The 14228-nt window shown below is 38.7% G+C and overlaps 1 protein-coding gene across 1 annotated transcript in view; it reads right to left on the bottom strand.

Annotated features, from left to right (window-relative positions):
- Nucleotides 1-5337: 5337 nt before the first annotated feature.
- PPP1CB (protein phosphatase 1 catalytic subunit beta) overlaps nucleotides 5338-14228 on the bottom strand; it is a gene marked incomplete at both ends in the record, with an annotated part of 45779 nt that continues 36888 nt past the window's right edge. Inside the window, 3 exons of the mRNA XM_080711246.1 lie at nucleotides 5338-5442; nucleotides 10269-10403; nucleotides 13013-13164. Of these exons, the coding sequence (XP_080567372.1) occupies nucleotides 5338-5442; nucleotides 10269-10403; nucleotides 13013-13164 (392 nt within the window). The remainder of the gene's footprint in view (nucleotides 5443-10268; nucleotides 10404-13012; nucleotides 13165-14228) is intronic.

Here is a 14228-nt window from a genome sequence, read left to right as displayed (position 1 = left end):
TTACCAGGCCCCAGAGTTAGAGATGGGCTACAAAATCTAAGGCAATTATCCTGGGAGCCAAGAGATCTGCTTCTAAACTTTTTACTGAAATCATACACATGTTATTACTATTCATAATACATAGGAGATGAAGGGGATGGATCCTCACACACAAGATTTTAAGGCATTAAGTAGCTTATTAATTTTTTTATAGTACCGGGGGTGGATGGCACTCGGGCATTGTTCCTCCGAGCTACACCTCCAGGCCTATTTTTTTTTAGTCATTTTTCTTTCTGAAACAGTCTCACTGAGTTGTGAAGGGCCTCGCTAAGTAGTTGAGGATGTCCGCGCACTACAATCCTCTGGTCTCTGCCTCCTGAATGCTGGGATTACAAGCGTGTGCCACCCTGCCTGGCCTTATTTATTTTTGCAGTACTGGCGATGAAACCCAGGGGCACTCTACATCTGAGCAACACCCCCAGCCCTATTTTTTATTATTTTGAAACAGGGTCTCACTGAGTTGCAAAAGGCCTCATTAAGTAGCTGAGACTGGCTTCGAACTTGCACGACCCTCCTGTTTTAGCCTCCCAAATGCTGGACTTACATGTGTGCGCCACCACGCCTGGCCTCTTAAAATTTTTTTTTTTGGTAGTACTGGGGATGGAACCCTTCTACCTCCGGGCTATACTCCCAGACCTATTTATTATATTTGTAAACAGGGCCTCTTAAACCAGCAAGGCTGGCTTCGAACCCGCATGATCCTCCTATTTCTGCCTCCCAAGCGCGGGGATTAAAAGTGTGCACCACCATGTCCGGCTTAATTTTTTTAACTTGGTAAACTGAGTAGGTTCAAGAGTGCTGCCTGACATAAACCATCTCAGAGGACCCTGCTCTTCAAGTCTGTTTTCTTAGAAATCCTTATTAACCCATCCATTATGTAGAATGCTGGAACCCAGTGAATTAAATCAAGAGCTAGAGAGAAAAAGTTCATCTTAGTACAGAAAGAGCCGGGCGTGGTGGTGCATGTTTGTAATCCCAGCATTCAGGAGGCTGAGACAGGATTGTGGTTTGCAGAGAGCCTCAGCTATGTAGTGAGACACTCTGTAAATTAGTGAGACCCTGTTTCAAAATAAAGAATAAAAAATAGGGCAGAAAGTGTAGCTCGAAGGTCGAATGTCCCTGGGTTGCATCCCCAAACCCATAAAAAAACAAAACAACCCCCCCCCCCACAAATAATACAATGGGCACCAGTCGATCTTAACTTGCCAGTTATCAGGGGTAATATACTAGAGGGTAGTTTGATATAAAAAGTGAGTTCAAACTAACTTATTATGAGGGACTCCCTTGGACTTTTTCATTTTATACTATTTTGTAACTTTGTTAGTTACAATAATAATCAGTGTTGAGCCGGGTGTGGTGGCACACGACTGTAATCCCCATGCTTGGGAGGCTGAGACAGGAGGATCGCCCAGGTACGAAGCCAGCCTCAGCTGGCTTAAGAGACCCTGTTTCCAAATAAAAAATATAACATAGGTCTGGGAGTGTAGCTCAGAGGTAGAAGGCCCTGGCTTCCATCCCCGATACCACCAAAAAGAAAAAAGAAAAAAAAAATCAGTGTTGTATTACGTTGGTATAATAATCTGTTACTTCTAGATGTTTAGGCTGTCACTGCTTTTGGAATTTCTACTGAATTACTCAGGTGAGAAAGCTATAAAAATTAACATACATTTTACTTGGTGATCCCAAGCCAGGCTTGACTGAATGCTCCAGAAATATCTTTTTTACATGTTACATTTCAAAAGAATGCTTCAGGCAGCGTACACACACACACACACACACACACACACCCCTCTCCCTGACCCTGATTCCCACATTCACTTGGAATTTTCCATCCCACAGATACCCCAAACAACCTGGTGTAACAAGTAAAATTTTATAACTACATTAGCTGGCAAAGATCCCTAAAGGAAAGAAGTAAAGATTTATGGTCATTTCTATAAAAATAAGCTTTAATAAATGCTGGCAACCTGAATGAGAAATTAAGTAAATTACAGTAAGAAATTAAAGCTGCTCAGGGCAGAAGTCAACTGATACAGGTGATGGTTGAAGGAAGTAAGCTTGGACTTTAAAAATTCCCTAATCAGGGGTTTATTTAGAAATTCTGGCATTCAGATGTACAAGTAAAATCCAATTTTGACAGATAAATACTGTTACACACTGTACCTAAGTTTAATTTTCTTGAAGAAACATCATTAGGTGTAAAGAGCAGGAACAGCTGGGTGCAGCAGATCCAGTTCTTAGGAGGCTGAGACAGGAACAGGTTTGAAGCCAACCATAGCAACCTCATGAGGTCCTCACCCCCCCCGCCCCTTTCTTGTTCTTTTTTCAATTTAAAAAACAAACATTTAGCTGGGTATGGTGGCGCATGCTTGTAATCCCAGTACTTGGGAGGCTGAGACAGGAGGACTTCAGGCTCACAGCCAGCCTCAGCTACTTAAGTGAGGCTCTCGGAAACTTAGCGAAACCCTGTTTAAAAATAATAATGAAACAGGTCTGGGGGTGTAGCCCAGGTAGAAGGCCTCTGGGTTCCATCTCCAGTACTCTCCCCAAACAAATGTTTAGCTGGGTATGGTAGTACATGATTGTAATTCCAGTACTTGGGAGGCTGAGACAAGAGGGTTCACAGATTCTTAGCCAGCCTCAGGAATTCAGGGAGGTCCTCTACAACTTACTTATTTCAAAATAAAAATATAAAACAGGGCTGGAGGTGGAGGTGTAGCTCAGAGGTAGAATGCCCTTGAGTTTAATCCCCAGTACCAAGACACACACACAAAAAGAGGGGGGGGGAGTTACTGAAACATGGATTCTTTGGACAAACTGGTCCTTTGCTGATGATTAAAATTTGTATCTGGGCAAGATTAAAGAATGTTAAAAAATTTTTCCAATGCAGGGGATCCACTGCAAAAGATCCTCTCCTTTTGAAAACAAATAGAAAATGACTATAATAACTATACCTTTTATGAAACTGGGGGTTGAATCTAGAAGGGTTAGAAGAGTTCTACCTTTGAGCTACGTACCCAACCCTTTAAATTTTCATTTTAAAACAGGGTTTTGCTAAGTTACCACATGCTGACCTTGAACCTATTATCCTATCTCAGCCTTTCAAGTACTGAGATTTTATTTTATTTATTTATTTATTTTTGGTGGTAACGGGGTTTCCTGGAAGTCCTTTTAACCTCCAGGCTTATACTCCCAGACCTATTTTTTATATTTTTATTTGGAAACAGGGTCTCTTAAGCCATAGAGGCTGGCTTTGAACCTGCGCCATCCTCCTGTCTCCGCCCAAGCGCAGGGATTACAAGTGTGCGCCACCATGCCCGGCGCCATAAGTACTGAGATTTTTAAGTGTGTGCCACAGTTCTGAGGCCAACTTTAGCAACTTAGCCAGACCCTGTTTCAAAAGAAGTAGGATACCTTTGGGCTCAACTCTAGCACCCCCCAAAAGCATGTGTGACCCAATATATAACACTTTCAGAAAGAATCAACTCAATATATTTCAAAATATGTGCTTAAGTGTCTTATCACAAGAAAAGAAAAAAACAACCAGAAAAAAATCAGTCAGGCTTCATATCAATTAGACAACTTTTACTAAATGAGAAAACTACATTTAAAATGTGCTTTGAAACAAAATGGAATTAGAAAAAAAGACAGGCATTTTAAAGAACGTTTGCACTGTGCTGAAAATCAAATTATTTCTTGCAGTAATACAATGCGCCAATCCATAAAATGTAAGTTAACAGAATTCTCATTTTAACATCTTCAAAGACGATATTAAGGTCAAGAATTTCACATCTATGGTAGCACATATAGTAGGGCATTATAAATATGATGTCCATCCCTATGAAGCTTACAAATTTGACAATACTCAATAAAAGATTTTAGAATCACATCCAATAGTGTCACATCCAAAGAATCACAAATGTGTGTCCTGTTAAGTCCTCCTTCTAAAATCTTTATGTTGACTTTTCTACTCCTTGCCATTTGTTAATGCTAACCCTTAAAAAAAAAGAGAACAGGAGAAATGCTGCAATAAACTCTTGATCATGAGTAGAAATTATTGCTACTATAGTGCACGACAAAGCATATCTATACAGTATCATATGACCTTTGATTATGAAAAACCAGAATAAAAACCTTTAGTGACATAGCCTTACAATCGAATACAACATTCACATGGCAATATTAGACAGTGAAGCACCCAATACCCATAGTTGACAAAATGTCCCACTGACCAGCATTCATTTAAATACATCCTTCGTACAGGGGGTGGGGGGGAGAGGAGATAGTGCCAGCTTTCTAAGGCTTGTCAAAAAAGAATTCTCATGTTCTGTGGATCTAAAAACAAACAAACAAACAAACAACAAAAACCCAAAAAAACAAAACTGATGCAGGTGAGGGTGTTACCATAAAGTTAAGCATGCCAAAAGGTGTTTCGTGCGAATTAAAACCTAAAGCCAAGGTACCACATAATCACATTACCAACTAGTTGGGTAATACTATATGAGCCTTATCTTAAAGTTAAATGAAATGCTACTGCACAATAGAGCATCAATAAGTTAAAAATCAGAGTGCACAAATTCAAATCAGTGGCAATTTCTGTAAAAAGCAAAATATTCACTATTTGCTGTAAAGTTTGCCCAGTCAAACTGTTTGATTAAAACACTGGATTGGACAGTTTGCATTTTACATATTTTTAAAAATTATCAATCTCTAAAATTCCTTTCAGTGTAATGAGGCATAAGTTTTCTTTGTAAGATCAAATAGGTACATAAGTAGATAAGCAAAGGAAAACAATAGTTGGTGAATGTCTTTAAAGCTCTTCCCATATTTCATTTTTAAAAATGTTTCCGAAAAAACTTTTTAAAGAGTTGTCATTATTTTAGCAAAAACATACAAACAAAACAAAACAAGCCCAAAATAAGTAAACAACCAAGCAACACTAAAACCACATTACACAGATGGATCATCATGCTTTCATCTGATTTAACTATCACATCTGGTTTAACTGGGATGCTTTTCAACTTTAAAAATTGTGATACATGAAGATGTAACTTTAATGGACAATTTCGATTTGGATTTAACTTTTTTTGTTGAATATTTTAACAGTATACTTATTACAATACAGTGTAGCACATCTTTCTATTAGAAAAAAATTTAAGATCCTTTACCCGTCTCCTTAAGTTAAAGGTGTGACATCATAAAGGGTGTCAAATGGCTGGATGGTTTTACAGTGCACACTTATATATTATGAAGTATGTCCTTAGCAAATCTGATGGTTTCTTCATAGAATTCCTTTCTTCACCTTTTCTTAGGTGGATTAGCTGTTCGAGGTGGAGTGACAGGACGACCAGAATTCAGTCCACCATACTGGTACTTAGCTTTCTTTTCAGACGGTTTCAATATCTTAAAGTAAATATAACAATGTTATTCATTTAATAAATAGCACAAATTATCATATTATTGTTATTGCAGTACTGGGGATGGAACCAGGGGCATTCTACTTCCAAGCTACACCCTCAGCCTATTTTTTTTATTCTTTATTTTGAAACAGGGTCTCACTGAGTTGCAAAGGGCCTCACTAAGTAGTAGCTGAGGCTGTCTGCGAACCATGATCCTCCTGTCTCAGTTTCCCAAATACTGGGATTACAAGCATGTGCCACCATGCTCAGCTAAATAGTATTAATTATTAACATACAATAAATGTAAAACAAAACAGCAAAGTTCTAAAAATATTTCTCACACTTAAAGAATGTGCAAAAGTTGGAGCTGTAGCTCAGAGGTGGTGTGCCTGCTCAGCACGCACAAGGCCCTGGATTCAATCTCTAGCACCAAAGCAATACAAATAAAAAAGAAGGTAAAGATATTTCAACTCTTACTGTTTATCATTCCATTAATATTTTAGCAACAAAAGCTTGAATATACTAACTCTATCAACTACCCAAACCTAAAAATATAAATTTTTTTGGTACTGAGATTTGAACGCAGAGGCATTCTGACTCCAAGGTACACCCCCAGCCCAATTTTTTATTTCTTATTTGGAAACATGGTTTTACTAGGTTACTGAGAGCCTCACGAGGTTGCTGAGGTTGGCTGTGAATCTATGATCCTTTTCCTTTTTCTTTCTTTCTTTCTTTCCTTCTTTTTTTTTTTTTTTGCAGGTCTGGGGATAGAACCCAGGGGCATTCGACCTCGGAGCTACAACCCCTGCCCTATTTTTTATTCTTTATTTTGAAACCGAGTCTCACTGAGTTGCAGAGGGCCTAAGTAGCTGAGGCTGTCCTTGAACCGCGATCCTCCGGTCTCAGCCTCCCAAATGCTGGACCGTGATCCTTTTGTATCAGCCTCCCAATACTGGAATTACAAGTGCGTACCACAATGCTAACACTTTTTTTCATATTAGTGTATCTCAGTGGTTTAAGAGTTTATAGACCTAGGCTCTCATCATAAATTGGACATACTTGATAGCATAAACCCTTCAGACTTTAAAGTTTTACATATAAATCAACCTTAATTTTATCAAGCCCAGCTGTATTGATGTATCTTTCCTACCATAAAACTCACCTACTTAAGGTGTACAAGCCAAGGTTTAACTTTTCTATTTTCTGCAGTACACTAGGGATTGAACCTAGGGACCCTATACCACCTAGCACATTGAGACAGGGTCTTGCTAGGTTATTGAGGCTGGCCTCAAACTTGAGGTCCTCCTTGCTTCAGGCTCTGAAGTTGCATATGCAACCTGGCAAACCAAGGTTTTAGTACACATACTTACAGTTATACAGTCACTACCACAATCTAATTTTAGCATTTTTTTGTCCATCTCCAAAAGAAACCTTGTTATTATTAGAAGTCACTCACCATTTCTCATTTCCCCGCAATCTCTTCAACCATAAGCAATTATTAATTTACTTTATGTTTCTACAGATTTTCCCAATTTGGCCATTTCAAATAATTGGCATCATATAATATATGGTCTTTTGTGACCGGTCTCTTTCACTTATGCTTTCCAAGCTCCCCCACGTTGCAGCATGTATCAGTACTTGATTCCTATTTACTGCTAAATTATATTCCTTTACACAGATATGCCGTATTTTAGTTATCCATTCTTCATATGGGCTTTGTGGCTGTTTCCACTTTTTGGCTATTATGAATCATGCTGCTATGAACAGTCATGTATAAGATCTTGTGTGACCGTATTTTCATTTCTCTTGTATATGTACACAGGTGAAACTGCTGGATCATAATTCTCTTTAACTTTTTCTGTTTGTTGAGATGATGTGTTTAACCTTTTGATGAACTGCAACCAAACTGTTTCTAAAAAGCAGCTGCACCAATTCATACCACCACCAATGTATGAAGGTGTGTGTGTGTGTGTGTGTGTGTGTGTGTGTGTGTGTGTGTGTGTGTGTGTGTGTCTGGAGACTGAGCCCAAGCGTCTTCTACTAAGCCACACTCACAGGCATATTTTACTTTGAAACAGAGTCTGGCTAACTTACTGTGTGTTGGCCTGCAATCCTCCCATTTTAGCTTCCCAAGTACTGGGATTATAGGCATGTGCCACCACACCTGGCTTGAAGTTTGAATTATTCTCTTCCTTGCAAGCACTGACTTTGTTATTATATGACTTTTGTGTATGTGTATATGTGTGTGTTGGGGGTGGGGGGGTTAGAGGGGATTGAATACAGGGGCGTTCTACCTCTGAGCCACACTCCCAACCCTATTTTATTATTATTATTATTTTTGGTGGTACTGAGGATTGATTTTAGGGGACATACTACCTCCAAACTATACCCTCAGCCTGATTATTTTTTTATTTTGAAAGAAGGTCTCATTAAGTTGCAGAGGGCCTCACTAGGTTGCTGAGGCTAGCCGTGAACCTGCGACCCTCCTGTCTCAGCTTCCCAAGTATTGAGATTACAAGTGTGTTATCACCATGCCCAGCTTTTTATTTTTATTTTAAATCAGGGTCTCACTAGGTTGATGAGTCTTACTACTTGCTGAAGCTGTCCTCAAACCTGCAATCCTCCTAAATAAAGCCTCCTAAGTACTGGGATTATAAGCATGTGCCACCACTTCCAGCACCTTTTTATTTTTTGTTTAGAAACAGGGTCTTTTTAGGGTGCTGAGGCTGTCCTCAAACCTGTAATCCTCTTGTCAGTTTCGTACAAAATGGAATTATTGACATGTTCTGATTTACTGTATTCATTCAAGTGTGTATAAATAAAGCTTTAACCTGCATTATAAATACAAAATGCCATTATTTTACAAGTAAAATGTGTAGAAAAGACGTATGAACCCAAGCATGGTGGAATACATCTATAATCCCAGAATTTGGGAAGCTGAGACAGGAGGATTGCAGGTTTTATGCCAGCTCGAATAATTCAGTGAGCTCTTGTTTCAAAATAAAATAAAAAGGGGTGGGGGCTTAGCTCAGTCTTGGAATGCTCCTGGGGCTCAATCCCCAGTAACCCCCTCCAAAAAATGACTCAGTATTTGTTAAAACTATTCAGGCCATCATAGTGCCTCAGTACAAGGGATATATTAATTCATTATGACAATTGCTGAAGGCTAAGGCTGGGTTACTATTTTTAAAATGTAAATGAGACATCAGTCATTCACCATTCTTTTGTACTAGTCGGTAGATATGATTTAATACAACAAAGGGAGAGAAAGATGGGAAAACCTCACTACATTTAAAAATACAGTTAAAAATACATTTAAAAATAGAAATATAGTTGGCCCTACCTCTGCATCCGAAAATTCAGCCAACTGTGGACTGAACATTTTCAGAAGAAAAAGTGCCTGTACTGAACATGTACAACAGACTTTCCCCCCTTGCCATCATTCTCTAAACAATATAGTACAATCCTTATTTACATAGCATATGCACAGTATTAGGAATTATAAGTAATGTAGAGATGATTTAAAAGAATTTGAGCAAGGTGTAGTGACCTACGGCTGTAATCCCAGTACTCGGGAGGCTGAGACAGAAGGATCACAAGTTCAAGGACAGCCTCAGCAAGTAGTGAAACTCTCAACCACCTAGTGAGACCTTGCTTCCAAATCAAAAATAAAATTGGGCCGGTAGAATGCCTCTGTGTTCCATCCCCAGTACCCCCACCCCCCACAGCATAGGTTTAAAACACTACTCTAGTTTATATAAATGACTTGTGCATCCTCAGATTTTGGTATCACTGGGGCATCTAATCCCCCATGGATACCAAGGGATGACTGTATAGTAGATGTGAAAGACATAAAATAACCTTTGCAAAAACAAAATAATGAAGCTGTTTTAGTTAGTGAACAAGAATGATTTGTAAGCAGCACATTAAAGTTAGAGCCAGCCACTTTAAAAAATGTCAATGTTTCTATGCTTATAAATGGGTACTTAAGATAATTTGTAAAGTTTTTTCCTTTCCAAATACTGGGTAAATATTATACTTTATTTTTATCTGAGGTCATTATTTCCTCTCTCTTCAATGTATATTCCATCCATTTATCTTAGAAAGAAAATAAAACCCTAAATTTATTCATTTCATTCAACTTTTTTTGTGTGTGTGGTACTGGGGGTGGAACCCAGGGGCTTTTCTACCTCCAGGCTATACTCCCAGACCTATTTTATACTTTATTCAAAAACAGGGTCTCACTAAGTTGCTGAGAACCTCACTAGTGGCTGAGGCTGGCTTCGAACCTGTGCGATCCTCCTGTCTCAGCCTCTTAAGCATTGGGATTACAAGTGTGGCCACCATACCCGGCTTGCATTCAACATTTTCTTTTGGTATGGTACTGGGAATTGAACCCAGGGGCGTTCTACCTCCAAGGCGCATGCTCAGCTCAGCGTCTTGCAAAGCTGCTGAGGATGGTCTCAAATCAGGCTGTGCTACTCCTATCTCAGCTCCCAAATACTGAGATTACAATGTGCCACCATGCCTGGCTTGCATTCACATTCTTTTAGAAGGCAAGCCACTACCTAGCAGGTTACAGAGGAACTTAACAATTTAAACATCTGAATCAGGAGTGCCAGGCATAATTCAGGTTTCCCAAAACCCTCATAGTTGATTTGTACCAAAAATGGCTGTAAACTTCTATGACTAAAAATAGAATCTGTAATAATTCTCAGTATCAATCACTACTGCACTAAATTGATTTTCCACTTTGCTCAACGAAAGATCACAAATCTAAAAGAAAAACTTCTGACAAAAGTTTTACTTTTATATACATTTATATCATACCTGAAATGAACACATCAAAGTTTCATCCACACTCATCATTCCACCAGCATTGTCAAACTCTCCACAGTAGTTTGGGGCTGAAAATAGGGTTACCAACTGTCGTTTAGCAAAAAATTCATATCCGTCTTCTACCACCTGCCAAAAGATTTCAAAAGCGAAAAACTTTATTAGTATATAATTCTGAATCATCTTCAGTAACTGATATCAATGTAGCAAAGACCTAAATAACCCTGATTTTTTTGGAAGTTGTAGTTTTTATTCTTAAAGGTTGCTGAAAACAACCTGGCTTTTCTACAATGGCGGGATTTAGCTTAAGCAGAATTATATTCAGTAATAGTTTAAAAAGCTTAAAAATCATACTCTTTCCAAGGATCCTCATTAGACAAAACAAATTATGCTGACAGGTATAAAGACCACAGGGTGAGAAGTTATTTATCTGACAATAACACTGTAATCAATTTTATCCCCCCCTTCTTTGTGGTACTAGACACTGAACCAGGGCATTCTACCTCTGACTCTATCCCTTTTCAATGTAGGTTGCTGAGTCTCGCTGCTACCTATAGAGGCTGGCCTCAAACCTGAAGCTCTCTTATCTCAGCCTCCCATGTACTGAGATTACAGGTATGGGCTACCATGCCCAGCTATCAAATTCTTAAATAGCAAGTTAGACTTTGCAAACTTTTCCTTTATTAGTGTCATACTGAAACAATGAAATATATTTATATATTACCAAACTGAGTTTAAGACATATAGATAATGCTTCTTAAATTAGCTGTTTGCTAGATTAAATTTTTATTATGCCTGATTCTTTTACTTATTAATTTAATATGATTTCTAGAATCTATTATCAATCCCCAAGGGATTTAAACAATTTGTTTCTCAGATCTACAAATGTGAAAGAGAGGCAATAGCATATAATAATACACAAACATTTTATATTTATTTGCAGTAGGAAATTTACATTTCTTGTGAATGGTATTGGGGACTGAATCAATAGTATTCTACCTCTGATCTATACCCCTGGCCCGTCCTATTTTTTATTTTGAAACAGGGTCTTGCTAAATTACTATACACTGGCCTCAAGCCTGCAATCCTCCTGTCTGTGCTTTTCAAGTACAGGGATTACAGGTAGGTGCTACAAAAGCCTGGAGCAAGATGACGATGATGATGATTACTAAGTTTTAATGAGGACTGAACCCCAGGGACATTCTACTGAGCTACAAACCAGCCCTTCTTACTTTTAAATTTGAAGCAAGGTCTTATTAAGTTGCTGAGGCTCTGATATCTAACACCCAATCTACAATCAAATTCTTCAGCTCTCTTAAAAATTTCTTAAAGTGTAGTTTGTTACCAAAAAGAGATATCTAGCCGGGAGTGGTGGCACATGCTTGTAATCCCCCCGCGCTGGCTTAAGAGACCCTGTTTCCAAATATAAAAGTATAAAAAAATAGGTCTGGGAGTGTAGCCCGGAGGTAGAAGGGCTTCTAGGAACCCCAGTACCACCACCAAAAAAAAAAAGAGAGAGATATCTAGCTGGGTGTGGTGTCTTACGTTCGTAATCCATCCTTGGGAGGATGAGACAGGAGGGTCGCAGGTTCAGAGGTAGCCTCAGCAACATAGCAAGGCTCTCAGAAACCTGATGAGACCCTGTTTCCAATTAAAGAAGTAAAATCGGGCCTAGGGTGTGGCTTGGTGGTAGACAGCCTCTGGGTTCCATCCTCAGTCCTTAGTACCAAAAACAAAAACCCAAAACCAAACAAAAAAATATATACAGCTAGGGATGGTAGTGCATAGATGTAATCCCAGTAATTTGGGAGGATGAGACAGGAGGATTGAAGGTTAGAGACCTGCCTCAATTCAGCAAGACCTGCAGCAACCCTACTCTTGTTTCAAAACAAAAACTAAAAATGTATGGAGGTGTAGCTCAGAGGTAGAATGCTACAGGGTTCAATCTCCAGTCTTAAAAAAACAAAACAGAGCCGGGCGTGATGGCACACGCTTGTAATCCCCGCGCTTGGGAGACGGAGACAGGAGGATCGTGCAGGTTCGAAGCCAACCGCGCTGGCGTAAGAGACCCTGTTTTGAAACTATAAAACAGGTCTGGGAGTGTAGCCTGGAGGTAGAAGGGCTTCCAGGAACCCCAGTACCACCAACAAAACAAAACAAAACAAAAAACAAAACAGGTGGGCATGGTGTTAATCCCAGTACTTGGGAGGCTGAGAAAGGAGGATTGTAGCTGTGGACAGTACTTAGTGAGACCCTCTGCAACTTAGTGAGACCCTGTTTCAAAATAAAGAATTAAAAATAGGGCTGGAGGGTACAGCTTGGAGGTAGAATGCCCTGGGTTCAATCCCCAGTACTGCAGAGCAAAATAAAACAAAACCACCAACCTCAAAGCCCCGCCCCCACAAAACAAACAAAAAATATTCACTATTTAAAGACCACATTAAAAAAAAAAAAAAAAATCTAGACCATGTCTGGAAAGCCCCAGCAAAACAATGAAAATTTTGGTAAGGTTGTATGGCATTGTACTACAAAACTATATTCTTTTTAAGCATTTTATATAGGGTAAGAAAAGACTTAACAAAATCATTAAATGTGAGCTGTGAGGTCTAAGTACTATCTCTTCCTCTCCTACAGTTTTCTTTGTATTAAGATATTTCAACATTTTTAGATCTTAGTTTCTGTTGTAATGGAGGGGCTTGTGTGAAGTTAATAAAAATCCAAGTCTTACTATACCATACCTGATGAGCTCGACAAATCAAGTCTAAATCATGACGATTCAGAAATTTACTGACTACATCAGCTCCAAAAGTAAAGGAAACACCACGATCATTTTCTCCCCAGCCTTGCACATCTTTATCTGGGTCAGACCACAGCAAATCACAGAGCAGACCTTTAAAGAACAGAAATATAGCAATGAAAAACTAAAACAACAACAACAACAAAACCCAAACCCATAGAATAAAGCACATTCATATCACATTTCACTTCTTCTCTGGCCCTCTTACCCTTAAATAAACAAGGACAATCACTTGCCTGTATTTCAGCATATCTAGCTTACTCAATCTTTGTAAAAGCAACGATACAGTATACAAATATTTTTTTGGCTTCTTAAAGGCAATAATTTCTAGTGGCTTCTACATTCAGGAAATACGTGCATGGTACAACCATGAACACGTAGAAATCCACCTGTACCACTAATCGATTCAGCACGATTTCCTCCTTTCCTTAAGGGGTTACACTGTGTTTCTGAGTACCACAGTCTATTCCATTAGTATATTTATCTCTGAGTCACTGACACCAGTTATTTAGTGACTAGAGCTTTTAGTAAGTCTTTAAATTTGCTAGCACCCCACTTAATTTTATTTTTCAAGGCTGTCTTGGTTATTTTGGATACTTGGTTCTTCCACATAAAATTCAGAATCAGCTCAAATACTATGAAAAACTTAACTGTGATCTCATTGGAATATCATTAGATGTACATGCTAATCTGACGCCTTTTTTATTGAGGCCTGAAGGATAAAAAAAAAAAAAAAAAAAAAAAAAAAGAGGTGGAGGAACAAATCAAATCAAATCCCTGACTTTGGTAATGGTCTGGACCTAGAAAAGAGGCCAGAGCTAAAAAGATTTATATAGGTATCTGAAAATATTAACAGTAGTTGAAATCTTGGGGGAGGGGAACTCAGACAACTGGGGGAATGTAAAGACCACTAAATGAACTCTAAGGAAACCAAATATTTAATGGGCAAGAAGGGAAAATAAGCAAAAGATATTGCTAAGAAATGGCCAAAACAAAGGGAAGAGAGAAAATAATTAGTATAGGCATTCTGAAAGGGAAAAGAATCACCAGTAAGTTAGAAATGAAGTTTCAAGTGCTACAATCAAGTGATGTAGGACAAAGACCAAGAGCATGCCACTTTTATCATCGGACCACCAGACCTCATTAATAAAAGCAAT

The sequence above is a fragment of the Muscardinus avellanarius genome (genome assembly GCF_963383645.1).
Source record: "Muscardinus avellanarius genome assembly, chromosome: 15".
NCBI lineage: Eukaryota > Metazoa > Chordata > Mammalia > Rodentia > Gliridae > Muscardinus > Muscardinus avellanarius.
The sequence above is the reverse complement of the archived record's forward strand: the minus strand, read 5'-3'. Positions and strand labels throughout refer to the sequence as shown.